The 13,791-nt window shown below is 45.1% G+C and overlaps 1 protein-coding gene and 1 non-coding gene across 2 annotated transcripts in view; one reads left to right on the top strand and one right to left on the bottom strand.

The window, feature by feature from the left end:
• The first annotated feature begins 3,289 nt into the window (after positions 1-3,289).
• LOC119939785 lies at positions 3,290-3,427 on the top strand. The gene has a single exon (XR_005454748.1). It is a non-coding gene; the product is annotated as a small nucleolar RNA SNORA7 (small nucleolar RNA).
• Positions 3,428-13,141: 9,714 nt separating this feature from the next.
• LOC119939623 (ovostatin homolog 2-like) overlaps positions 13,142-13,791 on the bottom strand; it is a 62,243-nt gene continuing 61,593 nt past the window's right edge. The window contains exons 35-36 of the mRNA XM_038759746.1: positions 13,583-13,649; positions 13,142-13,305 (exon numbers count right to left, since the gene is read on the bottom strand). Coding sequence (XP_038615674.1) covers positions 13,597-13,649 — 53 coding nt within the window. The 3' untranslated portion in view covers positions 13,142-13,305; positions 13,583-13,596. The remainder of the gene's footprint in view (positions 13,306-13,582; positions 13,650-13,791) is intronic.

The following is a 13,791-nucleotide window of genomic DNA, read 5'->3' as shown; positions in this document are numbered from 1 at the left end:
CTTAGTTTCCTCAACTGTGAAATGGGGATAATGACAGACGCCTCATTCAGAGATGGCTAGCTCAAGGAGTGAGTAACTGAGAAACACTTCGCACTTCTCGGAATCCACCTGATGTCATTTCCTAGTAAAATTGCGGAGCCAGGAAGCGATCCCAGGCCTCTCTACTTCTCCATCTGATGTTCTTCCCACAAGACCTCGCTGGTCACCCTGATTTCGAATCGTCTGGGGCCGAAGCCCCAGTTGAGGCATGTTGGAAATGAAGAATTTCATCAACTTTCAGGTGAAGTTGCATCCACATCCTTTGTGCCATGGACTTGGGGATCATTTGCAAGGAAGCCTAGCCCTGATATACTTGTGTCAGAGTCTAAAATATTTGGTGGAAATAAAAAACTTTTATGAAGCTGATGTCAGCATGAGTAATGTCACAATGTTCCACTTTGTTTCTCTGTAAGTCTTATCTCAAGAAGATCCATAAATCAGATGTCCCAAACCATAAGTCTTAATATTAATGAGGATGATAAATACACGTCTTAGAATAACTATCCTTTGTCATGATTAAGCACTTTAAAAAAACCCTCTTAATGTGCTGTGCTTATATGGAAGACAGAGAGGTTCCCTTCTCTTCGAAGTCTTCTCAGTGCTGTTCAGAAATGAGCAGAGTATCTTGGACTGGATATAGGCTATATTTGGGGAAAAAAAAGCCAATAAAGAAATTTTCACTGGAAGTGATTTGAGTTTTTAATAAGAAGTGGGAAAATGTTGTTATCTGATGGGCCTCCCAATTGCAGTCAAAACCGTCTTGGGAAATACAAAGTATTCATGCAATCAACCCATCAGTGGTATTTCATTAATTCATCCATTCAGTCATATTTATTGAGCGCTGACCGTTTGCAGAGCACTATACTGAGCACTTGGGAGAGTACACTGCAACAATAAACAGACACATTCCCTGCCCACAACGAGCTTTTATGGATACTTATTGTGTGCAGAGCACTGTACTAAGTGCTTGGGGGAGGACAACACATCAGAGTTTATAGAAATGCTTCCTGCCCACAACCAACTTACAGTCTAGAGGGGAGACAGACATTAATATAAATAATTTTTGGATATGTAAGTACATGTTATAAGGCTGAGGGCACTCAAAAGGTCACAGATCCAATTGCCTAAGATGACACAGAAGAGAGAAAAGTCAGGAAAAAGAGGGCTTAATTGGGGAAGGTCTCTCGGAAGAGATATGAGTTTAATGGGACTCTGGTGGTGGAGAGGGTGGTGGTCTGCCGTATTTGGAGGGTGAAGGAGTTCCAGACCAGAGGAAGGATGTGGGAAATGGTTTGGCGGTGAGGTAGATGACAGGGCACAGTGAGCCACCTGGCCCTAGGGATGTGAAGTGAATCAATCCGCCAGTCCATCAGTCAGTCTGTCAAGCAGTTTTTATTGAGCACCTTAGGGTGTCTGAGTATTTGGAAATGATGATAACAGGCCTTCTCTGCCCTCAAGGCACTGACAGTTCAATAGAGACATGATCAATGTGGTGCTAAAAAACACTGACACGTTCAAATACGCACAGCAACCTCACGTCAGTGGAAGCAGGTGGGATCAGACAAGGCTGAAGGTCTGAAGGATGGGTTGGAAAATGGCAAAGCTCTCCTCAGAGAGTTGACCTCTGAGTTGTGATTCAAATTCTCACTAGATTGTAAGCTTCTTGAGGGCAGGGATCATGTCTACCAACTCTATTATACTCTCCCGAGCTCTTTGGTACTACACAAAGTGTTCAATAAATACCACTGGTGAAAACAAAAAGAGGACAAGTTGATCTGGGAGAAAAGAGCAGGGGCACTGTTCCATGTAATAAAGAATGTTGATCTGTGCACCTACCGGAAGGGGAGAGAGAAGGGGAGAATGGCCATGATGCTCACAGCTTGTCGCTATGCTCACAGAAAAATTAGGGAAAAACTAGGATTCCTCTGTGTCCAAGATAGAGGAAACCAAGATAGAGGAAACTTAAGTGGGTCCCCTTGGGCACATTTTTAAAAAAATGATAATAATAATAATAATTGTGGTAGTTGTTAAGCATTGACTATATGGCAGGAACTATATTAAACACTGGGGTGGATCCAAGCAAATCAGCTTCAACATGGTCCCTGTCTCTCGTGGGGCTCACCGCCTCAATCCCCATTTTACAGATGAGGTAACTGAGGCACAGGGAAGTGAATTGACTCTCCCAAGGTCATACAGCAGGCAAGTGATGGAGCTGTGATTAGAACCAATGACCTTCTGACTTCCAGGCCTGTTCTCTATCCACTAGGCCACTGTTAAGCGCTTACTATGAGCCAAGCTGGGCTAGATAAAAGCAGTCAATCAAATGTACTGAGCACTGTACTGAGAACAGCTGAGGAAGCAGAAGAGGGGGGAGACCTGGGAGGTGAGTGTCAGAGGGGCGTTTTCTCATTCCTCTAACACACAATCCAGTGGAATGCAATGTGATGCCATCGTCTGTTACCCAAGTCAATCTTTTTATTATTTATTGCTTTCTCTTTACTCCACCTGCCCTCTCCCATTCTCTCCTCACTGGCCCACCTGACCCTGCTCAGCTTTGATCTCCTCAACCCCACCTCTAGAGAGCCCCAGGGGTGTCATACCTCCCAGTGACCCCAAATCTGAACCCGCCCTGCCCGTTCTGTTTTCTTTTCCTTTTTTAACCACCCTTCCCAGAGAGCACGTGGGCCTTGGGGTAATCCAGTGCCTGAGACCCCCAGAATCATGGGATTGGTTGGGGGGGGTGGAGGGGGAAGGGGCAAGAGACTGTGACTGTGAGTTCTACATGGGACAGATAAGCGTGTAGATACCCCAGCTCTTAGTGCTTGGCACATAGTAAGTGCTTAAGAAATATTATTGTCATGTGGCCTGTTGGTGGGGAAGTGGGAAATTATATGGAAGAGAGCTTCAGTGGGTGGGACGAGGTGGGTTTGTGGCTTCAGAGCACAGGGAAGAAAGGGTTCAAGGAGGTTTAAAAGATTAAAGGAGGGTGGGGGCCGCGGGGGGACAAGGTGGCTGGACAGGATCATGGCTTCCTGGCCCACTGAGCCCACCATCAACTCCCCAACCCCTCAGCCAGCAAACCCACCCTTCACCACCTGGGCCAACAGGGCACTGTTTAAAGAGCCCATCCCATTGCCCACTCTGCCCACTGCCTGCTGTGTGACCAGGGTGGGGCAAGAGGGCTAGTTCCAGGAGGGTAATCCTTTTACCAGTTCAGGGCCACATATTTGCTCAGGATTAAAGCCTCTCTTCCCTCTCAGGATGGCACCTGGAGAGTTTCCAGTCCTCTACCAGTCTCGACTACAGGAGGGAGAGTCAAGCAGAGGCCTACTCATTCCATTCCTAGTTTGGGCAATGGCTAGCGATTGGAAGGCAATCCACTACAAGTCAGAATTCACCTGTGCTGGACAGCAGCAGCATGGGAGAGAGTCGAGGGCAGAGACCCGAGTTTACTGCAAGGAAGGAGGCAATGGTAAACCACTTCCGGATTTTTACCAAGAAAACTCTATGGATACACTTCCAGAACGATTGCAATTGGAGGTGAGGTGTTCTGGGAGAGATGAGTCCATGGCGTCGCTATGGGTTGGAGATAACTGGACAGCATAAGGCAAGATAAGTAGCCCCTCTCCCCACGGGGGCTGGACTGGAGTGGGGCCTGGCTCTGGCCCCTAGCTGAGATTCAGCTCACTGAGGGAAGGGAATATCACGGTTTATTGTTATATTATACTCCCAAGTGCTCAGTACAATGCCCTGCACACAGCACTCAACAAATGTGATTGAATGAATGAATTGCACATCTAGGAAGACACTGTTTTGGAGTGGAGCAGGCTAGAAGTGTCCCACACTTTCCCACTTCCCCTCCCCTGGATGTCCAACTCTTTTATTGTTCTCTCCCCAGGGCTTAGTACAGCGCTTTGCATGTAGTAAGCACTCAATAAATACCACTGATGAGGAGGAGGAGGAGGAGGAGGAGAGAAAAGAAAAAAGTAAATACATAAATAAAAAAGTTACGTAGGAAACAGGGGGCAGTGTCATTTTAGAACATGAGGAAAAGATGCACAGCTGTTGGGGAATCTTTTAGGAGCTGGGGACATGGAGGAGAAGTTGAGGGTATTCGTTCATTCATTCAATTGTATTTATTGAGGGCTTACATTGTGCAGAGCACTGTACTAAGTGCTTGGGAAGTACAATTCAACAAGTAGAGACAATCCCTGCCCACAACGGGCTCACAGTCTAGAAGGGAGGAGACAGACATCAAAACAAGTAAACAGGTTCTGCCAAGACCACCATGAGTGGCCCTACTGGCAGAGAGAGGACCCAGGCATTTTTGATGTTTGTTAAATGGCCCTGGTGAGCTGTTGGGAAATAATAATAATAATAATTATTAATAATAATAATAATAATAATTGTGGTGTTCATTAAGTGCTTACTATGGGCTAGGCACTATACTGAGCCCTGGAGTGAATAAAGACAAATAAAGTTGGTCATAGTCCCTGTCTCAAATGGGGCTCACAGTCTTCACCCCCATTTTTCAGATAAGGGAACTGAGGCACAAGATTACACAGCAAATAAGTGGTAGAGTTAGGATTAGAACCCAGTTCCTTCTGACTCTCAGGCCCATGCTCTATCCACTAAGCCATGCTGCTTCTATAACATCTTTAAATGCTAACACATCTTAATAATAATAATAATAATAATTATGGTACTTGTTAAGCTTGCACTATGTGCAAAGCAGTGTTCTAAGCACTGGGGTAGATACAAGTCCCTGTCCCACATGGGACTCAGATTCTTAATCCCCATTTTACAAATGAGGTAACAAAGAAGTGAAGTGACTTGCCCTAGGTCACACAGCAGACACATGGTGGAGCCAGGATTAGAAACCAGGTCCTTCTAACTCCCAGGCCCATTCTCTATCCACTAAGCCATGCTGCTTCCAGATGACCCATTGGAGAAAACAAATCAATCATTTTCCCCTGTGGAACAAACACTGCCCCACCCTCTGACCTCCCACCCTCTCCGGGGACAGAGACAGACAGACACACACACACATACACATATGCTCCTTAGATGGCTGCCAAGAAGTGAACAGAATTGGACACTTCCCATCTCTGGGGCCTCGCTACGGAGAAAGGTAGAGAATACAAAACCTGCAGAACACACGGTCCCTTGAGAGACTCCCACATCCTCACAAAGAGACACTGTTGGCCTGGTCGGATAAGTTGGAGCTGAAAACTGGCCCCTCTGCTGGGACACTATGGCAACGAATCCAACCCCTGTCATGCAGAATCACTGGGCTGCGCTCTGGTCCCTTCCCCTGAAACGAACCCCAAAATGCCCCCCAACTTTGCACTCTGTACCAGAAGAGTCAGAAAACTAGAAAGCCAGCCACATTAGTCTTCTCCTCAGCTTCTGATGAAGGACCCTCTACGCTGTCAGCTCGCTTGTGGGCAGGGAATGAGTCTGTTGATTGTTGCATCGTACTCTCTTGAGCACTTAGTACAGTGCTCTGCACACAGTATTCGCTCAGTAAATACGATTGAATGAATGAATGAATTCCTTCTGAGACTCAGTTGTACCTGGTGCTACTGTTTCACAAGAGTGATCTGAAACCCAAGACCAGGAAGCAGGGGTAAGGGAGAGTTGGTTGCCTAGAAAGAGACTCATCATGATCATTCAGGCTTTAACCACTCCTGGGAAACATGTTCAGGTGAGCTTAGTGTGAAAAGCAATTTCAGTAAGGCATTGTAATATTTCAGTCTGCATTGTTCCCAGTAGTCCCTCAAGGGAAGAGAAGGGTGAGGTGGTTGGGTGTGGAAAGAAGTTACTGGGGCAAAGGGTGAGCTGGTTGGGTGTGGAAAACAGTCATTGGGGCAGGGTGTGTATGTGAGTGCATTTGTATGTATATGTGTGCGGTAGTGGGTGAGGGTTTGTGGATGTAGGAGGGTGTGTGTAGTTGCCTTTTGGATTCAAACTTGACACTGATGACAATGAAGATTTCCCAAATGACAACTCTCTCTTGTTTGAACTCTTCTGCCCCCAAAACCTTACCCCAATTCATTTCCCAGCACTCCCAGCTGAAGCTAGCATCCCTTCAGCCACCTCTAGGGCCTTTGAACTTATTTTCACCCTCTTTAGCACTCATGCGTCAATCAGTTAATTGCATTTACTGAGTGCTTACCAGAGAAGCAGCGCGGCTCAGTGGAAAGAGCACGGGCTTTGGAGTCAGAGGTCATGGGTTCAAATCCCTACTCCGCCAATTGTCAGCTGTGTGACTTTGGGCAAGTCATTTAACTTCTCTGTGCCTCAGTTACCTCATCTGTAAATGGGGATTAAGACTGTGAGTCCCCCATGGGACAACCTGATCACCTTGTAACCTCCCCAGAGTTTAAACAGTGCTTTGCACATAGTAAGCACTTAATAAATGCCATTATTATTATGTGCAGAGCACTTCATATATATCATTTTTCAAAAACATTCTGCACACATCTCCCTCCTCCTCAAAAACTGCAAGGGCTGCCTTTCCCTCTCTGCATCAAGCAGAAACTCCTCACTATCGACTTTAAAGGAACTCAATCAGCTCTCTGCCCTACTATTTATAATAGTAATAATAATGATGGCATTTGTTAAGTGCCTACTATGTGCCAAGCACTGTTCTAAGCGCGGGGTCGGGTGGGATACAAGGTAATCAGGTTGTCCCACGTGGGGCTCACAGTCTTAATCCCCATTTTATAGATGAGGTTACTGAGGCACAGATAAGTTAAATGACTTGCCCAGTCACACAGCAGACCAAGTGGCGGAGCTGGAATTAGAACCCTCGACCTCTGACTCCCAAGCCCGGCCTCTTCTCTCCTGCTTTACTCCAAACCAGCCCCATACTTTATTCTAATACCAACGTACTCACTGTGCCTCGTTCTCATCTTCAAACCTTCACTCATGCCCACCCCCACTTCTGTGAATTTCCTTCCCCTTCTGATGTGACAACGCCCTATCCTGACTAATTTCTCATCTCCCCACCCTATTTCCCTCCTTCTGGGTCACCTATGCACTTGAGCTCTTACTCCCCAAGTTTTGGAAGTCACCACAGTACTTCCATACGTATATTTATCCTCAGGACCTTCTCCTATCTGTAATTTATTTAAGGATCCATTTCCCCCACCAGATTGTGAAGCCTTAGATCCTGATGCTGTGGGCAGAGTAAGTGCTCAATAAATGCCATTGTTGCCTCTTCAGCTGCAGAGATACCAAGGAATAGAGGCAAGGGTACAAATCGGCCAACCACCTTTTCCCGTCTTGTCCACACCTGCCCAAACAGCAAACCATTCTGGATGTATGGCCAGGGCAGTGGATGTAGTGTGTGTTAATGGAAAAAACAACGGGAAGCAGCATGGCCTGGAGGAAAGAACTCGGGCCTGAGAGTCAGAAGGACCTGCATTCTAATTCCAGCTCTGCCACTTGTCTGCTGTGTGACTTTGGTCAAGACCCTTTACTTCTCTGGGCCTGTTACCTCATCTGTAAAATGGGGATTGAGAATGTGAGCCATGTGTGGGACAGGGACTGTGTCCAGCCCCATTAGCTTGTATCTTCTCCAGCATTCAGAACAGATCTTGACACACAATAAGCAGTTAACACCAGCATTATTTATCATTATTAATGGAAAATCCACTCTCCACAAGATGATGTTATTTTGTTTATGTGTTTACTATGTGCTTAGCACTGTTCTAATCACTGGGGTAGACACAAGGTTAACAGGTTGGAGACAGTCTCATGGGGCAAACAGTCTAGGTAGGAGGGAGTAAGATTTAATCCTCATTTTGCAGATGGTGAAATTGAATACAGAGGAATGAAGTGACTTGCCCAAGGTCACGCAGCAGACCAGAAACAGAGCCAGGATTAGAACCCAGGTCCTCTGACTCCCAGACCAGTGCTCTTTCTGCTAGGCCATGCTGATTCCCAAGGTAGCAATTTATTACCTCTTTGGTTATCCAGAAAGTTTGCCATTCTTCTCCACAAACCTCTATAAGATGTTATAGCTTCCTTATTCATTAATTTCATTCATTCAGTTGTATTTATTGAGTGCTTACTATGTGCAGAGCACTGTACTAAGTGCTTGGGAAGTACAAGTTGGCAACATATAGAGACGGACCCTACCCAACAGTGGGCTCACAGTCTAGAAGGGGGAGACAGACAACAAGACAAAACATATTAGCAAAATAAAATAAATAGAACAAATATGCACAAATAAAATAGAGTAATAAATGCATACAAACATATATACGTATATACATATGACAACCCATCAATCAATCATTTGTTTTTATTGAGGGTCTACTAATGGAGAGCAAGGTGCTAAGCACCCAAATGCTTAGTAGGGTGTTTTGCCCCCATAAGTGCTTAATAAATAAAATTGATTAATGCTGTTTCTTGACATTTGCCCTCTTGGCTGTAAGCTTCTTAAGGGCAGGGAACTTGTCCACTATTGTATTCTCCCAAGTGCTTTAGGTATGCAGCATGGCATAGTGGCTAGAACACAGGCCTCGGAGTCAGAAGGTCAGGGGTTCTAATCCCAGTTCCTCCACTTGTCTGTTGTGTGACCTTGGGCAAGTCACTTCACTTCTCTGTGCCTCAGTTACCTCATCTATAAAATGGGTATTAAGACTGAGCGCCCCATACGGGACAAGGACTGTGTCCAATTTGATTTGCTGGTATCCACCCCAGAGCTTAGTACAGGGCCTGGCACAGGGTAAGCATTTAGCAAATACCATCATTATTATTACTACAGTGTTCTGCACACAGTAAGCGCTCAGTCAATACCATTGATTGGTTGATTGATGTGCTGAGGGAAGTTTTAGGAAGGTGAACTAGACAGCTGAGATGAGAGTACTGACTTAAGGAGGGAGGCTGAAAGTCTAGTGAAGAGATTGATATGGAAATCTCATCATGATAAAACAAGAATCTGAGAAAGGGCGTTGGTGGCTTGAGTGGAAAGGCAGGGAGGGATCCAGGAAGCGTCAACCAGGAAGAACCAATGGGATTTAACACTTGATTGAAAGACTCTGAGAATGACAAGATGGATATGGACTTCAGGGACAGGGTGGATGGGTGGTGTTTTTCTCAGAGATGGGAAAGTGCATCTGGAAGATGAGAAGTTCCATTTCAGAGATATTGAGTTTGAAGTGCTATTGGGACCTTGAAGTGGCAAAGTGGTGGTGGCAAGAGGGATTTGGAAATGAGAGAGCAGGTGGGTAGATGGGCTTGGATAGGTGGGTTTGGGAGGCATCTCAGTGGGAAGGTGGACTCCACAAGAGAACAAGTGCAGAGTAATAATAATAATCATAATAGTGGTATTTGTTAAGTGCTTACTATGTGTCAGGCACTGTACTAAGTGCTGGGGTGGATATAAGCAAATCAGGTTGGATGCAGTCCCTGTCCCACGTGGGTCTTACGGCCTCAATCCCCATTTTACAGATGAGGTAACTGAGGCAACGAGACAAGTGGAGGAGCAGGATTAGAATTTGGGTTCTTCTGACTCCAAGCCCTAGGCTCTATCCACTGGGTCATGCTGCATCTCTCGATCAGTACTCAATCAGCCAGTCAATCAATTGTCTTTATTGAGCTCTTGCTGTATGCAGAGCACTGTACTAAGTGCTTGGGAGAGTCTAATAATATAACAGACACATTCCCTATCCACAGTGAGCTTACAGTCTAGAGGGGGAGACAGGTATTAATATAAATTGCAAATATGTGCACCCACAGTTAAAAATAAAAATAATAATAATAATGTATGGTATTTTTAAGCACTTACTATGTACCAAGCACTGTTCTAAGCGCTGGGGTAGATACAAGATAATCAGGTTGGACACAGTTGCAATCTTGGGGCTCACAATCTTGATTCCTCATTTTACAGATGAGCTAACTGAGGCACAGGGAAGTTAAGTGACTTGCCCAACATAACACAGCGGACACGTGGGAGAGCCGGGATTAGAACCCACAACCTCTGACTCCCAGGCCCGTGTTCTATTAGGTCATGCCTTAGAGAGATGAGATGAAGAATCAATCAGAACCAGACAATGAAACCGAAAAGGGAAGTCAGGAAGGGTGGAGAAGAACCAGTTGAGTTCCATGGTGGGGAAACCAGTGCTTAGAACAGAGCTCAGCACTTAGATCAATGTTTGGCACATAGTAAGCACTTAACAAGTACAACTATTATTTCCAGGGAGATGGAATGGTCAGCAGTATCCAAGGCAGCTGAGAGAGGCCAAGGAGGAGTAGGAGAGAGCCTATTGGACTTTGACTTTGAGGAGCTCATTGGACTCCCCCAGCATGTAAGGGGAAGTTAATCTCAGGGAAGTGAAGTCAGCAAACTTCTGATTATAATGGGTCAAGAAGAGTCGATGGAGAAGAAGTGAGCAGACATCACATTCAAGGAACTTCCATCAATCTGTTAATATATTGAGCAGTTACTGTGTTGCAGAGAACTGTACTAAGTGCCTGACAGGAATGAGGGGAGGGAAATAGGGCAATAGAAAAGGTTTTTTAATATAGGAGAGGCTAGAGCATGCCTCAAGGCAGAAGCGGGAGGCGTTTATTAGAGAGCAGAGTCAGAAAGACTTGGCTTCTAACTCCAGCTCTGCCACTTGTCTGCTGTGTGACCTTGGGCAAGTCATTTCACTTCTCTGTGCCTCAGCTACCTCATCTGGGAAATGGGGATTAAGACTGTGAGCCCCATGTGGGACAGGGACTGTGTCTAACTGGATGACTTTGCATTTAGAACAGTGCCTGGCACATAGTAAGTGCTTAACAAATACCATGGGTTGGGGGGTGGGGAAAGAGGTGGAAGATACAGGGAAGGAGAGTAGGAGCATGGGAGTAGAGGATGGAATTGGGGGCTCACAGGAAGTGGGGAGAGGATTTGTTAACCCTATTGGATTGTACTCTCCCAAATGCTTAGTTCAGTGGTCCGCTCAGACAGTGATCAATAAATACCATTGATTGATGAATTAGGAGAGAGAGCACTGGGAAGGAGGTGAAAGAGGAAGGCTACTTGAGGACAGGGAAGGTGCGTTTTGCTACTGCTGTAGTCCCCTGAGCACTTAGTACAGTGTCTTCCACCTGGGTGCTGCTCAGTGTATGCCAGTGATTCAGAAAGACAGTAGAGCAATGAGCGGGCAAGACAGACTCCCAGTAAAGTTACCCTTGATGATTTTAAGAAGTTGATAAATTGGCCTCATTATCTTCTATCTACTCCAGCACTTAATACAGTGCTTGGCCCACAGCAAGTATTTAACGGATACCACAGGTATTGCTATTATTATTCTAACTGGTAAAAATAGTCCTAAATATATTAATAGAAACTCAGAGAGCAATGATCACCAAACTGGGTAGAAGCTGTTTGGGACCTTCATTAGCTTATCAGTGAGCTCCAAAGGGAAGACTCATTGGAAAGACAAAGTAGAGAGGAAAAAGATTTAGAAGAAAGGTGGAACACGTGAGCAAAGAGTAAATGAAATGAAGGCAAATGAACATGCAATATATCAAAAGGAACAGAAGCTGGTATCATGATCACTTAGAAGTGAATGGATCTGTGATAATTCCTCAGGATCTTTAGGAAAAGTCAATGTGCAGTGGCTCCTGTTTCTCATCGAGGAAGCTCAGATGCTAATCCCGAAATGGTTTGGCTGCATTTTGTTCACCTTGGCAGGTGGAGGATGTGACACAGCTTACAGCGATCATAAGCAAGGGCACAGTTAAGCTTAATTATCAAAGCATAATTAATACCCAAACTCCATTTGCCCCATGGATATTGAACCTGGGTGTGGATAGCCCTTTTCAGGTAGGATTTGAATTCAATTTTTCAAACTCAGATGAGTCAGCTGAAAATTCTAAGGTTATAGTCCCTGACCCTCAGTAAACCAATCCTTATTTGTCTTTGAAATATTTGAAGTGGATTTTATCTTCACACCCAACATCAGGCCAGGGTTGGAGACACCAAGCATGAAGTAGCGACTCAGACTATTCAGCGAGAATCATGAGTGTCATTTGGGCAAATATAAAGTGATGACATGGGGTAATTCATGACCTTGGAAGCTACAGACATCTCAGGCCTTGCCTACCCAGCCTAAAGAAGTTCAAAAAGTTGAGGATTAATCAATCATTGGTATTTACTAATAATTGGTGTTTATTGGTACAGAGGACAGGGAAGGTGAATTTTGCTATTGCTGTACTCCCCTGAGCACTTAATATAGTGCCTTGGTACTTATTCATAATTACAGTATTTGTAAAGTGCTTACTATTTGCCAAGCACTGTTCTAAGTGCTGGTAGATGCAAGGTAATCAAGTGGCCCCATATGGGACTCACAATCTTAATTCCCATTTTACAGATGAGGTAACAGGCACAGAGAAGTTAAGTGACTTGCTCAAGGTCACACAGCAGACTAGCATTACTGTGCACAGAGCACCATACTAAGTGCTCAGGAGAGTACAATACCACAGCAGTGGTAGAAACATTCCCTGCCCAGAAGGAACACTGTGCATAGTAATAGTAATAACAATAATAGTGATATTTGTTAAAAGCTTACTATATGCCAAGCACTGTACTAAGCGCTGAGGTGAATATAAGCAAATCAGGTTGGACAAGGTCCCTGTCCCACATGGGACTCACAGTCTCAATCTTCATTTTACAGATGAGGTAACAGGCACAGAGAAGTGAAGTGGCTTGCCTAAGGTCACACAGCAGACATGTGGAGGAGCCAGGATTAGAACTCATGACCTCCCAGGCCTGTGCTCTATTCACTGCGCCATGCTGCTTCCCCTGATGTGCACAGAGTAAGCACTCAATAAGTACCACTGATAAAATATTTATTTTATTTTGTTAGTATGTTTGGTTTTGTTCTCTGTCTCCCCCTTTTAGACTGTGAGCCCACTGTTGGGTAGGGACTGTCTCTATATGTTGCCAATTTGTACTTCCCAAGGACATAGTACAGTGCTCTGCACATAGTAAGCGCTCAATAAATACGGTTGATGATGATGATGACTGAAGACTAACTCTGGGCCTTTCTGGATGGTTAGATGGAGGAGAGATACAATAACGACTCAAACCACAGACTCAAAAGAGTGAGGCATTTAATAGAATGATGGCACATGAAAATCAGGGTCGTGATGAGGAAAAGATTCATTCCCGGGCAGGATCATCAAATGGAAGTCCAGAGTGGGAAATAAAGTGGAAAGAGATTTGCTACAGCTGGAATGTCAAAAAATCTGGAATTTGGCCTAGGATGACAAAAAGAAAATGGGGGGAAAAGAGGTTAGGATTCTTGAGTTTTGTCATCAGTTGTGGCAATGTGCTCTGAGATTTGTTTGGAACATGGCTCTCATTCTTCTCAGCACACACCACCCCTGCTCCAGACAAGATGCCTCTCCCAACCTTTAGGAGCACTTGAGGACCTTTATAGAGCATGTTTTCTCCTTTGCTCTTCCCCCGATTACCCACCCACTCTCCCCCTTCTTGCTGGATCTATCTGATCGGATGTCATTTTTAGCACATTACCTTTTCCTCGTTTCTCAGGCAGAAGTCTGACCACAGGGAGTGTTGTATTCAGCCAACCCATATTCATCTGGAGAACAAAGGAAAACGGTAGTCAGAAATCCAGCTTTCACTAAGACTGCTCCAGATGGTGTTAACTTCCAGTCTAAGCAAGGAGGCAGGAATCACCCTGTTTGGAGGAGTTTTAGGATGCCACAAAGATCAGTAGGGGA

Source organism: Tachyglossus aculeatus, chromosome 17 (assembly GCF_015852505.1).
Source record: "Tachyglossus aculeatus isolate mTacAcu1 chromosome 17, mTacAcu1.pri, whole genome shotgun sequence".
NCBI classification, from domain to species: domain Eukaryota; kingdom Metazoa; phylum Chordata; class Mammalia; order Monotremata; family Tachyglossidae; genus Tachyglossus; species Tachyglossus aculeatus.
The sequence above is the reverse complement of the archived record's forward strand: the minus strand, read 5'-3'. Positions and strand labels throughout refer to the sequence as shown.